Genomic DNA, 20,269 nt, shown 5'->3' on the forward strand with positions numbered 1-20,269 from the left:
GAAAGAGTAATGCTCAATCAATGATTCAACCAATCCAAGGCCTTGCTTGTAGTTGTAGGACGACCAAGTAATCCAAATTAAAGAAAAGAAGAATGAGCAAGAAAATTTTGTTACAGTCCCATAACTAATCGAATCTGCCTAAGCATGTAGTTATGGTATGGGAACAATTTAAAACATTTTAGAGAACTCATGATAGAAGCAACCCTATATGAATAGGCTCGTAACCTATGCTCCACACTTGGCGAAGGGTGAAACTGTGAAAGCTATAAAGGAGATGGAGGCCAAGGCCCAAGGGGATGGTCTTAGGCAGTTGCGCCTTGAAGACTATTATCTGATGAACTCCGTAGAGCTGTCATGTTGGAATAAGTTTCTTCCTCCAGTGGTAGACCAAAAACAACTGTAAAACATATTTAGAATTGCATTTGGGAGAGCCATATACATGCGCTTTTGAATTTTTTTTTTTTTTTTAAATTATAAATTTTATATTTCAATAAACAGGCCCATGAGCAATGGGTTATATTTATTAAAAGATTGGGTCCGGACCATTTCGTTGAAGATTGGCCCAACGATAAGGCCCCTATGTATTTGATACTATCAAGTATCAAACATCCCCTAACCCTAAATCTCACTCTCAACTCTCAAGACTCGAGAGAAACAAGAGTAGCGGGGGAGGCGCAGCCAGAAAGAGAAACAAGCCATGGCCGATAACAAGGCGGTTACGATCCGAACCAGGAAGTTCATGACAAATCGTCTTCTCTCCAGGAAGCAATTCGTGAGTCTTCTATCTTCTACCTACCACCAACTAGTCTAATCTTGTTTGCTTAACTAGAAACCATAAGCAATCGTTTTCCTCATTTCCAACTCAAATATTGATTACCAGATCCAGTATTGATCTGCTAATAGTTTTGTACATGCCAATCTAATTTTACTTTTTATGTCTTCTTCGCTTGAATTCACAGGTCATCGATGTTTTGCATCCAGGAAGACCAAACGTCTCCAAGGTTTGTTCTCTCTCTCTCTCTCTCTCTCTCTCTCTCGCCCTTTGATTTTTTTGACCGTCACTGATAATATATTTCAGTTCCACTGTTTTGATATTCGGGAAAATAATGGAATTGATATTCAGAAATTGCGTGTTTGTTCACTTTTAACTGTTGAAAACTATGCTTTGTTGGACTGATTGTTTTTATTATTCCAAAGAAAGATTTTGAAGCTGAGATTTGGCTGCTCAGTTGCAGTTTCTCAACCCTTTTTTGTTTTAGCCGTCTTCTAAACTAAACGGTGTTTATACTAACATAATGTGTTTCTAATCTCACCTTTTTTTTTTCTTCAAGTTTTGTTAGAATATGCATTCTGTAGTGTAGCTTTATTTAATCTGTTTCTTCTCATATTGAAGGCGGAGTTGAAGGAGAAACTGGCAAGGATGTACGAAGTGAAGGATACAAATGCCATCTTTGTTTTCAAGTTCCGCACCCATTTTGGAGGGGGTAAATCCACTGGTTTTGGTCTGATTTATGATTCTGTAGAGAATGCCAAGAAGTTTGAGCCAAAGTACAGGCTCATCAGGGTAACTTTTCCTTCTTGCCTCTTGTTCATTACATGTACATTGTAATTCTTCTTCAGACCTATGTTAACATCTAGGCTCAATTGGGTAGGTGTTCTTTCCTTTTCTAGTGAGAGCTCAGCTGCTCCTCAGTACAAAGGCCCTTCTGGCTATTAATTTATTTTTAACTCATGTTTACTAAGAGAGGTTCTTCTGTTCTTAGTCAGCTCGTTAGTGTATTTTGACTCTATTACCTTCCATGAGAAGACTTTTGGTAGCTTATTGATACACGAAGAATCTGTCCATAAGCCCATATAGGGATTGTATAATTGATGCAATATGTCATTAGGGCTAATTGCAACTCATATAGGCTAATCGTACTCATGCAAGTGAGGTTAAGTACACTGAGAGCATTAACTGTGTATTTTTACCACTTCTGCTACATACATAGTGTTTCTAAGTTAACTGATAATTGGTTATGGGTCAGCTAATGATACCAAAGTTTCTATTAGTCATTTCTTATGTATTCTACACTATTCAAAGAATCGATATTTGGTTTGGCGTGAAATGCACATGGTTCTCAGGGATTGTCTATTGGATCTTATAAGTTTAAGACACAATCTCTCCTCTCATTATACGTGGCTGCTTGTGCAGAATGGACTGGACAAAAAGGTGGATAAGTCAAGGAAGCAACTCAAGGAAAGGAAGAACAGAGCTAAGAAGATCCGTGGAGTAAAGAAGGTGAGAAATTTTGTTTTCTTATGTAATCTAGCAGTTGGTAAAGCCTAGAATGTCATTTACTTTACTGTCTTGCAGTAACTTGTCATTGATTTGCTGTATATTTGTAATTGTTATGTGCAGACCAAGGCTGGTGATGCTGCCAAGAAGAAATGAGCTTCAACACATTTTGAGGCTGCATGTCGTTCTTCTCATTTTCTTTTGTTAGTGAACATTCGAATATTTATTTTACTTTGGAGTTGAGGCTAATAGACAATGAGTTCTGTAGCTTGTAAGATTTGAATTTATTTTGAATTACTCTATTTTGTTCTCATTCTGGTAATTAAAAATAGTCAATATTATCTACATTTTGTCACACGGATAAGAGCCCTACGATTTGCTTCATCAGCCTAGTTTGCAGTTTTTGTTAATGGAAATGGTGGTTGTTGTATAGTTTATGGAGCTTTGCTCCAAACAAATTCACACCAAATAGAATTAGCATTGCTTCCTTTGCCCAAAATCAGAGTGCTGTATCGAAACTCTAAGCCCATAATGGTATATGTTGCCAAAAAAGAAAAGAAAAAAACCCACAGACATAAATAATCACAAAAACAGAGCTCCGTTGCAACTGTCACGTCCGTCAGTCCCATTCCCAGTTAGGCATATGTTTTTTTTGACGATTGTTAGGCATATGTTTGGTTAATAAGAATATCCTTTCGGTGGTATACCACCGTATTGGTCTGAAAAATTGAACTTGTAATGAAAGACACCAAAAATTGTTCACGGCGTCATTTTCTTGGACAAAAAGTTGTTCGTTTTCCGCGACGATCTGGTTGGTCGGTCAATTTCGGTTAACTCGGATTTTTCAAAATTATTTTATTGCGGAAAAATACTCTTTCGTTACGATTACATAAACATAAAACCCCTAAACCCTATGCAGAGAGAAGGTTTCCGGCTTCTGGTTTAAATCCGGACACTCATTTTTGTTTGTTTAACCTAATCCACCGCCTTCTGGAAACATCGAAACTCTCTTGATTATGCGTATCGGTGCTTAATCTGAGACCCAAATCCATGGCTTCGAGAGCGATTTTCAGGAGGAGCAGATTGGTCAGGGACTATGTGACTGCATCCTCCCGCACAATCCAGTGGCTCGGGCATTGCCACGGTGGCTTGAATTCCTCTTTCAGCACCGGCGTCAATGATGACGATAGATTTTCGATTTCCAAAGAGGAATTCCGGCGGCCACCTCCGATGGGTGTCAGATGGATCGCTCAGTCCGTTCGTACTGTCACCACCGCCACCGCACCGGCCAAACCGCCCCCGGACGATGAGGATAACGAAGGCCGGGTCTGCGACAAAAGAAAGCAAGCTTCGCCGGAGGATTGCGATCAAGCTGTGCAAGGCCTCAGCACCACTGCCAAAGCCGCCAAGGCCAAGAAGCTGCAGGAGTCTCAGAAGGTTTCCAAAATGTTGAAGAAAGTGTGGGCCACTTTTTTGGGGATCGGTCCCGCTTTGAGAGCTGTGGCTTCCATGAGCAGGTTAGGTTTATAATCTGTATCTGTGTTGTTTCGATGATTACCTGGCTAGCTATAAGCGAAACAACGTGATTTGATTACATTTTCGCACATGGTGGTGGTTGTTTGGTGCAGGGAGGACTGGGCCAATAAGCTTGCTCATTGGAAAAAGGAGATTGTGTCAACATTGCAGCATTACTGGTTGGGTTTTAAGCTACTCGGCACTGATGTGAGGATCTGTTCGAGATTGCTGCTCAAGCTTGCTGGTGGCAAGACTCTCTCCAGAAGGGAGAGGCAGCAGCTGACGCGTACAACAGCTGATATCTTTAGGCTAGTTCCATTTGCAGTGTTTATCATTGTTCCATTCATGGAATTCTTGCTGCCAGTATTCCTCAAGTTGTTTCCCAACATGTTGCCTTCAACCTTTCAAGACAAATTGAAAGAAGAGGTACTTAGTACTGTGTATCTGTTACAGTTGTGGCCTTTTGCTTTCGTGTATGCATTCTGTTTTCTCTTGTTTTGAATATTCCCGTATGAGAGAGTCTAATTCAGATTGACGTAGCCCTAACCTTGGTCATAGGAAACCACATATGCATGAATTTCCAGTCGTGGCTACTGAAGAACCTGTGGTGAAATTCAGCATTTACTTAGCCTACCATGATACATTTTGCCCAACTGTTGTGTTGGTGTGTTTACGTTTCTGTGACTGTGTTGATGCTTGCTTTGATGTGTGTCTGCATGCCTTTCACATATGATGGACTTGCATTTCCCCTTTCTTAGTAGTAGTGTGTTTAAGTGCAACTGAATTTTCAATGTATAGGAAGCAATGAAAAGGAAGCTAAAGGCAAGAATAGAGTATGCTAAGTTCCTTCAAGACACAGCCAAAGAAATGGCAAAGGAAGTTCAAAACTCAAGGAGCGGAGAAATCAAACAAACAGCAGAAGATCTTGATGGGTTTTTAAGCCGGGTGAGGAATTCTGTTTCAATAGTCCACTTTCCAAGTTCTTTCTCTTATATATTCTGTTTATATACCTGCTTATCTGCAACTGCAGCTGAGGACCGGTGCAGGGGTCTCTAATGAGGAGATTTTGGGGTTTGCCAAGTTGTTTAATGATGAACTTACCCTTGATAACATCAGCAGGTTTTCTTTTAACACTATTTACTTTATTATTTCCTGGTTGACTTGTAATTCTGCTGTTAACTTTCTTTGTTTCCTGTTGCTTTCAGGCCCCGTTTAGTCAATATGTGCAAATATATGGGTATAAGCCCTTATGGTACAGATGCATATTTGAGATATATGCTCCGGCAAAGACTCAGGCGGTAAGAGATATATTTATGCACTAGAAAGTAGATATCCATTATGTTTTTTGTTTTGTTTTGCGTTTGAAACAAGAATTTTAAAGTTCATTGAATCTGAAGTCAAATTTACTAGATTCTTAGTGCTGTGCCATGCTCAATGTTTGACAGCTAGATGGTAGTGGATGGGCTCAACTTATCTGCTATCTCATACCAGTCATTTTGCCTAGCTTTTCCTATGTACAAAATTAGACTTTGCGTGCAAGGGATTACTAATAAGAGAACTAAGACGAGAAAAGTGGATTTTCTTTTTTCCTTTAAAAAAAAAAATAGGAGTTGGAGAACACATAGTTATTTCTTGGTTACATCACACTTTTTTTTATTTGTCCTTTGGCAATCCTAATTATGTTTATTGGTAATATTATTTCTAAAAACTGCTCTATAAAAATCATTTACTCATCTGTTTCTGAAATGTCTCTTCACATTTATGTCACCATTTGAAATACAGTCGTCCTTTGAAGACGAGAATTTACTATCTTGAGTAATTCATTAAAGAGTTCTCGCTGGGAACATAAAAAATCTCTCCAAAATGCTGTTATCCTGATTATGCTTAAAATAGCTAACAGTGACCAGAAAGAGGAAATAACAAATGAACTCATGCAAGAGTTTACCAACCTTTTGTGTAAAAATACATCACCAAATATAAGTGTTTTTGTTTGGATTGGAATGTCTATCAACAGTTTTTTTTTTTTTTTTTTTTCCGTTAATGTCAGGATTAAAGCTGATGATAAGTTAATTCAAGCGGAGGGTGTTGAGTCACTTTCAGAAGACGAGCTTCGTGAGGATTGCAGGGAGCGGGGTATGCTTGGATTGCGTTCTGTGGAAGAAATGCGTCAGCAGGTATATGGTTGAAAAATCTGAGTTTGGAATTATTTTGCAGTTCCATAAGTAGTTGATGGAGGATGTAGGCTGTTTTTATATTTACTCACGTGTATTGTCTTTTGTATGAGGGGGTATTGTGTTGGTGTACATGGCCCTGAAAATATTGTGTATGAGTAACTTGGGATCATAAAGGTTTCTGCATGCTTATGAAATCACTAATGTCTTTATGTAGCTTCGTGATTGGTTGGATTTGTCTCTCAATCACTCCGTGCCATCCTCACTTTTGATCCTTTCCAGGTATTCTTAAGCTCCACAAAATGAGTAGCCCCCTTCACATTTTCTTTTTCTGGAGCATTCATGTTAATCTTGATAGGAGAGCTGGTCTTACTCAGTCTTTGTTTGACGTGCTCAATGCAGGGCCTTCTATGTGTCTGGAAAATTGAAGCCAGAGGAAGCTGTTCGAGCTACACTGACTTCTATGCCAGATGAAGTGGTGGATACTATTAATGTTACATCATTGCCGTCTGAAGATTCTGTTTCTGAAAGGAGGAGGAAGTTGGAGTACTTAGAGATGCAGGAAGAAATGATCAAGGTTAGTATATTTGCTTTGTATGCCTTTATAAACAGTTCTTTGGGTGCTTGAGGAACAGAACTGAAATTGCTTAGTTCCGTCTGCGGGGGTGATATGCACATATATATATATATATATTTTTTATTAGCCAGTTTTGATGCGTCTTATTTGGATCCTGCTGTCTGTACTCAAAACCAATTATTGGATGGATTGATAGCAATGTTTAGGAAGGCACTCCTGAAATAATGCTACGAATATCTGACTTAAGAAGTGTGGTTAGGAATTACGTCTAAGATGTACCAGTTCACTTCTGTCTCTAGTTTGTTCAGTGTTTATTTGTGCTGAATAACTTTATTGATTGTAATCTCTAATATTGCAGGAGGAAGAAGAGCGGGAGGAAGAAGAGCAACGCAGAATCAAGGAATCTAAAGCTAGTCAAGAAGATGTGGCATTGAAAGAGATGACTATTCCAACAGCAAGAGAAGCACAAGAGCAAGCCAAGGAAAGGACACTAGAAAAGCAAGAGCAGCTTTGCGAACTAAGTCGTGCTTTGGCTGTTTTAGCTTCTGCATCTGTAATGACTGAACTTAATATCCTTCAAAGATTATAGTTGCTGATTCTCCTCCCTTGAAATTTCATGCATTGTCATCTACACTGTATTTAACTATGTTTTTTGACTAAATATTTCAGTCAGTGAGTACAGAGCGTGAAGAATTCCTGAGGCTCGTAAGCAAGGAGGTAAATTAAAATCTTGGATTGCTCTTGGTTTGTCTTAGGCATCTTTAAAGACAAAATCATTTATCTTTGGTAACCCTCCCTTGTGTCTGCATGCTAGCCATCCCTTGCCAAAATTTTTGCAGGCATGTTTGAAGGTGTAACTAACAGAACTATACAATATATAATTTCCAGTTCTGACTTTTGAGTCGTTTCAGTATTTCTCCTGTGATATTCTTAATGCTTTTGTCTCTTCTGGTTTGGAGGAGGTGTAGATTAACAACTTTTAGTGTCATTTAATTACGAGATTGCTGTCTACATGTTATAAGCGTGCAACTCTAGTTTCATATGATTTCCAGTCGGAATGTTTTTACTTTTCGATGTATGCTTATGTTTCAATCCAATCTGCTTCGTCTTTAGAATATTCTTCTGTAGTTTGATTGCTCTGATGTGTCCAGATTGAACTTTACAATAGCATGGTGGAAAAGGATGGTACAGATGGTGAAAAGGATGCCTTCAAGGCTTATAGAGCTGCTGCTCGAGATGAAACTGATACTGCTGGTGTTGAAGATGAAGCTGATCATGTTTCATCAGCACTCATAGATAAGGTTGGATGTTCAACTCCAAATAATCTGTTTATGATATGTTAGTCTTTGTTCACTTTATGGATTATTCTTCTTCTGCTGGATTTCAGGTTGATTCGATGCTTCAAAATCTGGAAAAGGAAATTGATGATGTGGATGCGCAAATTGGTGATCGCTACCAACTACTTGACAGGTGAATTGTTATTTTAGATCTTGCTTCCTCTTTGGCTTTTTTTTGTCCCGTCTTTTATGGGCCGTGTCACATCTTGCCATCATCATGGAAATCCTATTATCTATTAGATGGAAGCAAATATGTTTGGTTCAAATATAGTCCCTTGTGTACGTTAGCCAATATTTATAATATTGGCTGTGCATATGCCAAAGTGAGCCAGAGATGGGACAACATGCATACATCCTAAAGTTATGGTAGTTAGTGATCTAAGTTCTGCCCTTGAGGTAGATTGTTATCATCGAGTTAGATCTTATAATGACCCAAAGCTTGTCAATCTTATTATTTATTTATTTATTGTATACCTGTAGATGTTTAGACACTAACAGCCTTTGTTAGATTTTCATGCTACTTGATTTTTCAAATTAGATTTGGCTGAACGCGTTTCAGCCTGATGTGCATCTACCATTTGATCCACAGTCGTTGGTTTGAATTTTGAACTGTTTTTGAGTGATAAAAATGCTCAGCTTTGATGTATGGTATTAACATTTTGTTCTCGTAGCAAAATTTATCAGCATTAAATTATGTGTGCAGGGATTTTGATGGGAAAGTAACTGCTGAGGAGGTTGCAGCTGCTGCAAACTATCTGAAGAATACTTTAGGCAAGGAAGGTGTCCAAGAACTCATAGGCAACCTCTCGAAAGATAGAGGTCAGTCCATTTGTTTTTTGTTGTGGCATATTTCAGCAAAAAAAAAAATGATTATTATAAAGGAACAGATGGTGATATGAAGCAAATCTATACTGGAAAAGATTCTTTTTGAAATTTATTTACTTGGGTCCCCCCCCGGTTTGTTCTGTATCCATGTGAAATCAGAAAGATGATGAGGATTTGATTAAGTTGTTGTGCTAGCACCTTTGGTTTACATTTTTGTTGATTATTTCAACTATTCTTTAGTCCCTTTTTCAAGAACTAGTATGGTTGTTTTTACACTTGCTTACAGTTTCATGTTGTTATTCTCTTACATGTGGCGCAGATGGTAAAATTCTTGTGGAAGACATTGTGAAATTGGGAAGTCGGACTGAAGATGCAAACAACCCAGATGAAGATGGGCGAATATAGATGGTAGCATGGTCACTTTTTACGACTTGTTTTTGTCATGGCAGCAGCGAATATGGTTAGCTATATACACAGGTGTTTTTGAGTCTTCTAGCAAATCCAAAAAACGAGACGATGCTATTGCTAGCTAGAGCTATAAAATCAGAATCAGTGCAGATGTATAAAAGTACAAATACTTATTGTTCGGCTTCCTCGAGGTTATGACAGTATTCTACTTGGCTTAAGAAATATATGCCCTATTTACTCAAAAAAAAAAATATATATATATATATATATATATGCCCTATAAAAGATCTAGTCACATGAAAATGATGAAAGTTATGGTCAGTCAATCTTTAGTTGAAAGTCAAGATGATTGATATGCTGTTGGCTGCTTGAAATTCAACGTCTGCTTGACCTATTGTTTTGTCATGTTTGGTGCGTGTCTCTGATTGGTAGAAAAAGAGGGGAATGGTGGTTTTTGTGCAAGCCTAGGGTTTGAATTGAGGCTGTGTGTCACTGTATATTGTTTTAGCATGCCCCATGTTTTTTATGCTTACAAAGAAAAACGTTTAACCCTGAATTGGCCTCTGAAGATGTGAGCATCATGATCAGGTCATATAAAGTAATGCATTCGGATCATTTATACAATCTTTGGGAGAATGACTGGCTTGTCGTGTGGTATAATGTTGCTTTGTTAACTTTACAAAAGTAATTCATTCTGTTTTTTGTTATTATTTCTTTTCTTGCGCATGGAACTAGCTAGGGAAGGCAAGTATATTATTACTATTACTAAATTATTAGTACTGTATTACTACTACTAATTGATAGTACATATATTTTAATGAACTTAAAAAAATAGGTCATATATTATTGGTTAATCCAACTAGTTTTATTGAAAATGTATGAAACTCTATGTCATATACGCAGAAAGAAAAATCAAAGATAAGTATATGAACACAAAGTTTTAAGACAATTTAGAAAATTGAAAAAAGAAATAGTATTATTTATTTTAATTTATGTTCTAAAGAAATATTTGTTCTAAGGTACTAAAATATCGGTTTCGATTACCCACATGGTCCAGTTCAGTTGGCAAGTTGACTGTGCTCCTTAAGCAAGTTGAGGGACTTGAGGCAGAGGTCTCAAGTTCGAGCCTTGTGTATGGAAAAGACTATGCGGGGAGGGCAAGCCCACCTATTTGGTGTACTCGATGCCCGGAGGGGGGGTGTCGCTGCGTCTTTGGCGCGGCACTGTGCTGGACTTCGGGTAAAAAAAGGCCATTGCGTGCCTCCTTGTGGTCCTTCCCAGTACCTCCTTTTTAAAAAAAAAAAAAAAAAATATCTGTTTCGATTACCAAAAAATTAGTTTATCAAACTTCAAATATCGGTGATTATCAAACCAAATGGCAGCGCTAACCAATTCCTAAAGTAATGAACAGGCGGCTGGGGTGAGTGGATTTGGAACAAATACAACGTTTGTTGCCATGTCAGCTTTGTATTGAGGGGGGAAATCGTTTTCACAATAAATAATTTTGCCCTTTGGGCACCTCCAGTGACCTACGGTGATGTTTTCGGTCTAGTCCGGTAACAGATTCGGATTTCAGCGACCGATTTCTGAATTCCGGCAACTGGAGATCTCCGATGAAGTCTCCTATGACTTCTCTATGTTAAGAGTATAGGTCAAAATCAACAGAGATGGTCAAAGGTCAAAATGATAATATCAAGTTAGTATAAATAGGGAGACTTATCTTTTACTGTAGTTAGTTAGTCATCTTTGTAAACACCAGAGAAAAAATATCAAGTTGCTCTCTTTGTTTTCTTGCTTTCCTTTCTTCGTCTTCTACCTTTTATCATCTTCATCAAAAATCTAACATGGTATCAGAGCCCATGACGGCCTGACCAGTGCTCATCTCACTCTTTTCCGCTGCAATTTTTCCTCTTTGTTTAATTACCAATAGAAATCTCCAAATTACTAGGTCAAGAACCCTAGAAATTGCATCTTCTTCATCTTTTCTGTATAATTATCAATCACCAAGGTAACTTCAAATATTTCATTGTTGTTGTCTGACTACCAAGATCGAGATCGTGTTCATCAAAATTAAGAATCAAGTTTTTCAGTTTGCTGTACAATTACAAGCCAAAATCACAAGTTTGATCTATGTTCATAGTTGTTCTTCATCAACTTTTGAGTTCGTCTTTGATTATGGTTCATCCCGTAGCAATTGTTCCTCAAGATTCAAGTTTTAAGTATCACAGATTCGTAGGCCCAAGTCTTCAAGATTCAGAATTTTGTTCCTCTTCAATACTCCGAAATCCTTTCAAGAAATTAGATTTGTTTCTCTTCAAGATATGAAATGGCAACCTCAAATCAACTTTGTAATGCAGTCTGTGTTCATCTTGATGATACAAATTACCCCACTTGGCATTTTCTGATGCAGCACTACCTTCGTGGTCTTGGATTGCTCAAGTTTGTAGATGGTTCTTATCCATGCCCTCCACAGTTTCAGAGGACCGATTATGATTCTCTCTCTGTTGATAACACTAAAGCGTATAAATTGTGGCTGCAAGAAGATAGTTCTGTGATTTGTTTGATTACAACTTCACTTTCTGCGTATGCACTTACTCTGGTTATTAGATGTCAGACTGTTTGGCTCCAATTTTGTTGCAGCTGGTCAACAGTCTCTTTTCTGCGCGGGCGTGCCAGCACCGTTCGGGTGCGGTCGTCGGGGGTGTCCCTTGACCTGACTTCTATCAAGCGATTGTAGACGAGGAGAGCACCAACCTCGTCGTGGGATTCGCCTTGTCAGGCAAAAATGCTCATTTTGGGTCCAAACACAGACATCGATGGAGGTATGGCTCACCCTTAAACAACGATACACAACTGTTTCTGAGTTCCATATTATGCAGTTGAAATCTAATCTACAAGCAATTCGGAAAGGATCAAATTCTATAGATAAATATTTGTTGCGGTTTAAACATGTTAGAAATCAGTTAGCTGTTATTGGTGTTAGTATGTCTGAAAAGGATATCAAACCATGGATTTTAGCTGGCATTCCTAGTGAATATGCTCATACAAGGCAAATTATCAGAAGCAAGAATTCTATAACTATGGAAAAAGTTAGGTGTTTGTTGCTCATGATCTCTCATGAGTTTCAGTTGGAAGTTGAACAGAAGGCACACCATTTATCTCTCTTTACAGCTACGATTGCACATAATGGTGTCTCAAATCCAACACATCAAAACATGCAGTATGGCTTACCTAATTCTATTGCACAAGCTCATGAATTGCTTTCATCACCATACCTTAGTAATGTGTTGTCTCTGCTCCTATACATCATAATGTTAATATGGTCCATGGAGTGTCAAGTGTGCATCACTACAATACATCACCTACTGCCTCCCCTACACACTTTGGATATGCTTTACCACAAAAATCTAGGTCGTCAAGCTCTGGATTTTCTATTCCCAATGTTCCTGCAAATTGTCAATCTTCATACAACTCTGGTGTACTTAGTCCTACATTTGGTGTTCCTTCAGCTCCTGATCCTAGATATGTGTTGAATAATTGTATTGGTAATGATATCCTTGCTGGAACAATTTCCCAAACACCCCAAGTTGCCAAGAAACAAACCGTTCTCTGTGATGTCACGAACCAAAGCAATGGGTCTCAAATTGGTTCACAGAGCTCTGCTTCCTTGTCAACCCTATGTTTCAGAACTTCTTCTCCTCCTGCAAGCTATAATCCAAGCCAAGCAAGTAGTGCTTCAGTTTCTTTTGCATCGTCTGCAAAACAGGAACCAAAGCTTTTTGATGAGTTTGATCCATGTGGTTCTGTTTCGGGTGGTCCTTTTGGTTCTGTTTCAGCTACCCCAACTACTTCAAACAATGCTGTGCTGGACTTACTTAGTTCCCTGTTATTGGCCTTTGTGCCAAGTACATCTACTACTACTAAATCTGAAGTTGATGGCCTTGTAAGTACTCCTTCAGTGACTACATTTATAGCAACTTCTCCAAATACTACTATGTTGAACTGTAAGCAAGCTTCCCGACCTATAGATGGAGCTATGGCGATCACTTCCCCTCATTCCTCCGGGTTGACACAAGTATTTTAGGCACTAACTCTCTGCTGCAAACTAGTTCTTGATTCTCCAAGCACTAGTTTGAGGGGGGGATGTTAAGAGTACAGGTCAAAATTAACAGAGATGGTCAAAGGTCAAAGTGATAATATCAAGTTAGTATAAATAGAGAGACTTATCTATTACTGTAGTTTGTTAGTCATCTTTGTAAACACCAGACAAAAAATATCAAGTTGCTCTCTTTGTTTTCTTGCTTCCTTTTCTTCGTCTTCTACCTTTTATCATTTTCATCAAAAATCTAAACACAGTCTATATGACAAAGGGGTGAGGGGAAAATAGTCTCAAAAGTAAATTTAAAAAAAATAAAAAAATTAAAAAAAAAATAAAAAAACTTAACTGGGTATTAGAGAACAACATATAAGAGTTGTTATGGGTAAGTGAGAAAAAAAAAAGTGAGCGGTGTAAAGGGGAAAAAAATCTTTAAAATGAGTGTAAATGGAAAAAACCCCTATCTTTAACTTAAAACGCTTAATCATCAAATTAAGTACATTATTACATTGCCAAAATAGTTGCAGATAATAAAAAAGGTCGACGATACATGCAATACATTGTAATTGATATTTAACTTCAATCAAGATAATAATCGAAGTTGTGCCGCAAACTCCTCAATGTTCCTGTCGGAACTTCCTCCTTCATCCACGGCCTCCTTAGCCAACTCCTTCCAAATTAGTGAAGCCTTTCTAATCTCCACCCCTACCTCCTTGTCCATAACCTGCTTAACACGCATTTCTAGTTCCTCTTTTGTTATAAACCCTTTCTCATTCAACTTTACTCTCACTCCTACTTTCCACACATCTGCAACAAACTTAGCATTCGTTGTTTGATCAGCAAATTGCGGCAATGTCACCATCGGCACTCCCAAGCTCAATGCCTCAAGTGTCGAATTCCATCCACAATGAGTAACAAAGCACCCCACGGCCTTGTGGGCCAAGACTCGAAGCTGGGAGCACCAACTCACAACAAGACCCTTCTCTGATATCTCCTCGAAGAAATTGATCGGAAGCTTTTGCTTTTCTGACTCTTTGATTACCCACAAGAAGTGGTAGTTGCTATTGTTTAAACCCCATGCTAGTTCTTCCATTTGCTCCTTCGTTAGGTTTGCCAAGCTTCCAAACGATACATAAACCACCGAGCCAGTTTCCTTGGAGTCTAGCCACTTCATGCAAGTCTCCACATGATCAGGCTTGAACAGGCTCAGACTATAATCTTTCTCATCCCCCAATCGTTTGTCCAGAAACGATGATGGAATTGTTGGTCCTATTGTTTTAACCGGCCAGTCCTGACTTGCCATCCATTTAAGTACCTGACGTACATAATATACATATGAATTTTATAAACAAAAAGAACATCATGGAAAAGTAAATTGATTATTTCCATATGTCACCCTAATAATCTAATATATATTGAAAAAGTAACCGTATGCTGTATCACATGAACGTACTGAGTCCTCATACCAAGACCGGTTTAAATATATAGATTGAGTTTATACTATATAAACACACAAGGTAATAAGTTGATGTCTCCCACATACCAATTAATATACGCAATCATTAATTGATCTTCAGGCGTTCGAGATTGCTGTTGTCGCGGATAATATTGACTATGAATTCAAGTAAATATAGACAAATGAAATGCATAGCCGAACGTATTTGTGCATATAACATACACGACTATTTCATGGGCAAATCCCTTCAAAACATCAATATATATTCTGATTATTGTTATTGTTATGGATCTTAAAAGAAAATAAAGATTGAAACACTAAAGCTTAAGGGGGAGTATATGGTGATTCGAACGTGCATGTTGGCAGCTAGATGGTAAATAAAATAAATATATGTTGTATAACTCGATCATATGTGCACAATATCCCAGTTATTTTTTCCTTTTATGTAGCTCACAATTAGTATAATGGAGTAATGGACTATACATGCATGTTGGAATTATATATTTATTGGAATTACAAATGGATTGATCATATCGAGCTTACCTGTTCCTCCAACTTCTCGCAAGTGTTGTGGAAGATCCATTTTACTTCGGCGATATTGGAGAATTGATTCATGGTAGAGTTAAGAAAACTTGAGTAGGCATCAACGTCAGATAGAAACGATGGTAGATCATTGAACCCTAGCGGTCCAGGCATGGAAGGCATTAGCATTGTGGTATTAGATGTTCTAGCTGCAGCATCTTTTGAAGGAATCTTCAATACTCCTTCATAGAAATGATGAAAGATGGCAGTAACCGCAGCTGCACACGTAAAAAATGGAGCTCCATCTATGCCATGTTGTCGCGCTATGTCTAACACCCATGGCATGGCTGAGTGGTAAATGACGCACTTGAGTGGGTAGTCATCCTCATCTTCATCACTACTATCATTGTCCCAGGCGTGATCCTTCTTGTTCTTGATGTTGGAGATGAGGCTGGATAAGTTTTGCGTAGCTACCCTATTGAAAACTTCGTCTTTGTTTTCCGACTTTTGAAGGTGTTCGGAGCCATCAGAGATGATCTCCACCCTTAAAGAGGTCTTATTTTTGGGTTCAGCTGCTAGCAACTGCTTCATGGACATGGTGGCTGCAGAAATGGTTGTGATCACGACGGTGACCCTAACACCCTTTGAGGCAAGGCGTTTGGAGAATTCAACCATCGGGCAAATGTGGCCTTGAAATGGATAAGGGAACACTAGCACATGAGCACTTTTACTCCTTCTACTTTGAGGAGTTTGAGGAGGAGCAGTGGTACCCATTTGCAGTGATTCCCTCTCCATTTTCATCCTTAACTTGCTGTAGCTATGCTAGTAGCTCTCTCTCTGCTTATTAGATGATCGATCATTACATTATATATAGAATATGTGCAACTAACATGGAATCAAGTAAGTGTCTAGTGTCTACTTGAAATTAAATGAGCAGAAAGATAGCTGACTAGGGCATGCAAGTGTGGTGTTTAATTAAGTGGTCGTTGATTGGTAGTTTCTTTCGGTCAGATAGGTTGATTAGCAGTTGGATTTCTTTCGGTCAGATCGGGAGATGATGAAAATCCACACAACTTCAAAAGTGACCATCAAATTTATTCAAATCCGGTGTCAGCTGTTTTCATTTTTAATCTGCCATGCATCCCTTTCAACATGCACCGTTTCTGTGGATCAGAATTACCATATTTTGAGTAGATAGATCCTACACGAGATTTATATATGCATGCCCAGCTACGCATAATTTCCCGGCCCTGTAGAATGTCTGGTGGGTGGAGTGTTCTTTAATTATTCTCACAAGTCACATCTACATATGATTAAACTAATGTCTGTAACTTGATCTTAGCATTTGTTTAGAGGAATGCAAATCAACCACACAATTCCGATACCGGCAACCGACGTCCGTCGACATTCTTGCCATCCCTTTCAGCATAGAATAGATTTTGTCATTTATGTTTTACAATTTCCATAGATAGGTCGCAAATGGGGCATATCTAACATGCATCAATATAATGTACGTTGGATCACATGAACATACAGTACGTATGCTAGTGGAAGTAATTAAACTTCTTTTAAATGCAGCTCACATTTTCTGCATGGGTTTCTAGAATGTTGGGTTTCTAGAATGTCTAGTTGTCTTGTCTAGGTTAGACTTTTAGAGATCTCTCAAGTTTTGTGCGTAATTGGAAATTATTGTGTAATTTGTTTTTCTTTGACATAATATTACATATATCACTACTAGCAAAACAGGCATCTCACACAGATTTAATTCACACAGATTTTATAAAGCCACAGACATCAGTGTGTATTGGCAATATATACAGAAAACCGTGTGAAATAAGTAAAATTGGGTCCACAAGAGTTTATGGAATAACAATAGCCACAGAAGTCTGTGTGAAATAACATCAGATACAGACTTCCGTGTGAAAATTAAAATATTTTATTATCAACTCACACGGTTGTCCGTGTGAAGTTTAATTCACACATATTTCTGTATATATTAAATATTAGTTTATTAAAAAATCTTTTTTTTTTTGCGCTATATGAATTGTACAGGGACGGTTGTCCGTAGCTAAAATATTTTGATACAGACATCTGTGTGAATTTTTTTCTCACACAGATATCTGTGATAAATGAAGATACAGACATCTGTGTGAGAAAAAGATATGCATACGGAATTCTGTGTAAATCTTCAAATGTGTATCTCACACGGATATGAGTGAGAGTTTTGAATGTATCTCACACGGATTTCAGTGGCAACAAAAAATTATATTGTTCTGAAAAAAAAAAAAAAAAAAAAACACACTCTGCCCTTGACAAATATACTAAACCTAATACCCTTTCAGCCTCTTTTTCCTTTCAAACCCGTGATCACAGGCTCCCACACCAACTCTCCGTCTCTGTTGTTTCTGACGCTTGCCCACGATCTTCAACACCTCACACCGCCATGGATGAGCTTGTTGGTATGAATTTCCTACCGCCGCGACTTGGAGTCTGGAGACTTGGACTCTTGGAGCACAGAGGCGCAGAGCAGTCCGACTCAGCGACCCGGCGATCTGTAAAAGTGCAAGGCTGGAAGCCTGGAACCAGCAACCGATCTCCGGTAGTCCGGTCTCCGAGCTCCCCACCGCCACCAGCAACCCGTCTGGGCCGTCTGGCTGTCTCCGTGGTATCTCACCATCCCTCTCTCCCTAGTTCTGATTTCTGAAGTTCTGAGTTTTAATTAGTAAATAATCGATTTCCTGATTTCCATTTGATGATTGATCTTGTGAAGTTGTGATTCTTGTCTTCCATTTAATCTATATCACTATATGTCTATATCAGTTCTGAGTTCTTGTTGGTTTTTAAGTTTTATAGTTGAAAACTTGAAAATTGAAATGGGTAATGGCCAATGGTTTCGATTTCGGTTGGTGCTACTGTCCTACTGATGTTGATGGTATAATTGCTAAATTGCAGATTTGCAGAAATGATATAATTGCTTGGCCTATGGAGTATGGAGTATGGATACTGATTAACTGATGGTGACATGGTGTATTGATGTTGATGAGTTGATGTTGATTACTTGATTTTAATAAAGGTAATGATACTGATTGAGTGATTGGGTAGTTAGAAATGGGTTTGATAACTTGGTTTCCGTATAATGTTGATTTCTTCTTCAATTGCAGTTTGTAACTTTGTATGATTCATGATTCATGAGGAGAAGGCCTCAGACCTCAGAAGCAGAGGGCCACAATTCGTTTGAGAAAGCTTGAAAAAAAATAAAGGTAATGACATTGCTCACATAATTCGTTTCAGAAGCAGGTCATCTTTTTGAGATTTTGGGTATCTTGTGGTAATAATGACATGTTTCTGGGGATAGATAGTTGCAATTGAGTTTTGAATGATCTTATTCGTTAAGTAGTGATGTGTAGTTGGTGTTGCAGGTTCTTGCATTGCTGAAAGTCAAGACACTGGGTCTTCGGCAACCTCATCAAGATTTGCAGTTGGCCAGTTGTCTACTTATCTGGCCTCAGGCCTGCAATTTCAATATCATCAACAGGTGCTTTCTGCATTGAATTTGGAAGTTCACTTTTGAGTAAAGAAATTGACAGCTTTTTGTGTTAGACAACATTGGTTTTTGTACTTGGGAATTGTATGGCTCTGGAGGATATTGAATATGCTGCCATGTTCTTTATTTGGCTCATTTGCGGAGTATTTGAAGGAAGCTTGTCCTTTTCTTTTGCTAGGAAATCAATGGCTAATAATTGTTACTTCATGTAATTTGATATCTGCAGGCACATAAGGTTAGAGAGCTTCATCTTTTTTGCATTTTCACCCATTATGAAGTTGCATCGACAAAGAATTTTTTTTTTTTTTAAAAGGTCTGAAGAGTTGTATATATTCATTTCAAGTTATAACTGCTGCTGTATATTTTTATTTGGTTCACCAAGTTGTGGACCTTGATGACCATGCCCTCCCAGAAAATTTGGGTTTGCTTCCTATGAATGTGATTATTGATGTTGTAGGTGGACTGCATTGTGTTCGACAAGACAGGGACTCTTACAATTGGGAAGCCACTGGTTGTTAACACACGACTCATGAAAAATATAGTGCTTCGAGAATTCTATGAACTTGTTGCTGCAGCTGAGGTAGGCTTTTAACCTGTGTAAGCAATTGCTATATCTACTTTATTAGATGGACTGAAATGTTTTTCAGAATCAAATCAACATCTGAGCATGTATGTTAACAGTTCTTTATGACGCATACATTTCAGGTTAACAGTGAACACCCCTTGGCCAAGGCCATTGTTGAGTATGCCAAAAAATTCAGAGAAGATGAAGAGAATCCAGCCGGGCCAGAAGCGCATGACTTTGCCTCCATTATTGGTCACGGGGTGAAGGCTATTGTTCAAGGCAGGGAAATAATTGTGGGGAACAAGAGCTTGATGGCGGACCAGAACATTGCAGTTCCACTCGATGCAGAAGACTACCTAGCAGAAGCTGAAGGGCTGGCTCAAACTGGGATTCTAGTAGCCATAGATGGAGAAGTGGCTGGAGTTCTAGCAATATCTGATCCACTGAAACCAGGTGCTCAAGAAGTAATTACCATACTCAAGTCAATGAATGTTAGAAGCATAATGGTGACAGGTGACAATTGGGGAATTGCAAATTCTATTGCCAATGAAGTTGGTATTGATACTGTTATAGCCGAAGCGAAACCTGATCACCAGAAAGCAGAGAAAGTGAAGGAATTGCAGGTACATACAATGACTATTACATGAGGAAGTCCTTAAGTTCATTCATGTTTATGTTAGTTATGCACTTATGCTAACAGGTTATAAACTTCAAATATCTTATTCATAGGCTTCAGGCTACACTGTGGCGATGGTGGGAGATGGCATCAATGACTCACCAGCACTTGTGGCGGCAGATGTAGGAATGGCAATTGGTGCTGGCACTAACATTGCAATTGAGGCAGCAGACATTGTGCTAATGAAGAGTAGGTTTCCTCTTTATTTTCTGTAAGAAAGACAAGTTTATAGAGGGAACTTGTCTCAGATAATTGGAGTAAATTGATCAATATATGGTTGAGATTTTTTGTTTCCAGTA

General features: G+C 38.4%; 5 protein-coding genes across 5 annotated transcripts; 4 read left to right on the forward strand and 1 right to left on the reverse strand.

Moving 5' to 3' along the window:
- Positions 1-613: 613 nt before the first annotated feature.
- LOC133726901 (small ribosomal subunit protein eS24z-like) lies at positions 614-2,633 on the forward strand. The gene is made up of 5 exons (XM_062154535.1): positions 614-772; positions 960-1,001; positions 1,394-1,564; positions 2,195-2,281; positions 2,402-2,633. Exons 1-5 carry the CDS (start codon positions 698-700, stop codon positions 2,432-2,434), a joined length of 408 nt encoding a protein of 135 aa, XP_062010519.1. The 5' UTR covers positions 614-697; the 3' UTR covers positions 2,435-2,633.
- A 484-nt stretch (positions 2,634-3,117) lies between these two features.
- LOC133708208 (uncharacterized) lies at positions 3,118-9,335 on the forward strand. The gene is made up of 14 exons (XM_062133670.1): positions 3,118-3,795; positions 3,907-4,219; positions 4,592-4,738; positions 4,824-4,912; positions 4,999-5,091; positions 5,841-5,967; positions 6,182-6,246; positions 6,367-6,541; positions 6,900-7,094; positions 7,211-7,258; positions 7,693-7,842; positions 7,929-8,011; positions 8,582-8,697; positions 9,023-9,335. Exons 1-14 carry the CDS (start codon positions 3,329-3,331, stop codon positions 9,106-9,108), a joined length of 2,154 nt encoding a protein of 717 aa, XP_061989654.1. The 5' UTR covers positions 3,118-3,328; the 3' UTR covers positions 9,109-9,335.
- Positions 9,336-12,430: 3,095 nt separating this feature from the next.
- LOC133726853 (uncharacterized serine-rich protein C215.13-like) lies at positions 12,431-13,195 on the forward strand. Its single transcript, XM_062154499.1, has one exon. The coding sequence runs from the start codon at positions 12,431-12,433 to the stop codon at positions 13,193-13,195; it is 765 nt and encodes a 254-aa protein (XP_062010483.1).
- Positions 13,196-13,655: 460 nt separating this feature from the next.
- On the reverse strand, positions 13,656-16,048 carry LOC133726902 (mogroside IE synthase-like). The gene is made up of 2 exons (XM_062154536.1): positions 15,207-16,048; positions 13,656-14,522 (listed from the first exon to the last, which is right to left on the reverse strand). Exons 1-2 carry the CDS (start codon positions 15,984-15,986, stop codon positions 13,791-13,793), a joined length of 1,512 nt encoding a protein of 503 aa, XP_062010520.1. The 5' UTR covers positions 15,987-16,048; the 3' UTR covers positions 13,656-13,790.
- Positions 16,049-18,431: 2,383 nt separating this feature from the next.
- LOC133726903 (probable copper-transporting ATPase HMA5) lies at positions 18,432-20,269 on the forward strand. The gene is made up of 6 exons (XM_062154537.1): positions 18,432-18,445; positions 18,605-18,720; positions 18,956-18,964; positions 19,187-19,309; positions 19,435-19,917; positions 20,024-20,269. The coding sequence occupies exons 4-6, from the start codon at positions 19,259-19,261 to the stop codon at positions 20,183-20,185; spliced, it is 696 nt and encodes a 231-aa protein (XP_062010521.1). The 5' UTR covers positions 18,432-18,445; positions 18,605-18,720; positions 18,956-18,964; positions 19,187-19,258; the 3' UTR covers positions 20,186-20,269.

The sequence above is a fragment of the Rosa rugosa genome, chromosome 1 (genome assembly GCF_958449725.1).
Source record: "Rosa rugosa chromosome 1, drRosRugo1.1, whole genome shotgun sequence".
Classification (NCBI taxonomy): Eukaryota; Viridiplantae; Streptophyta; class Magnoliopsida; order Rosales; family Rosaceae; genus Rosa; species Rosa rugosa.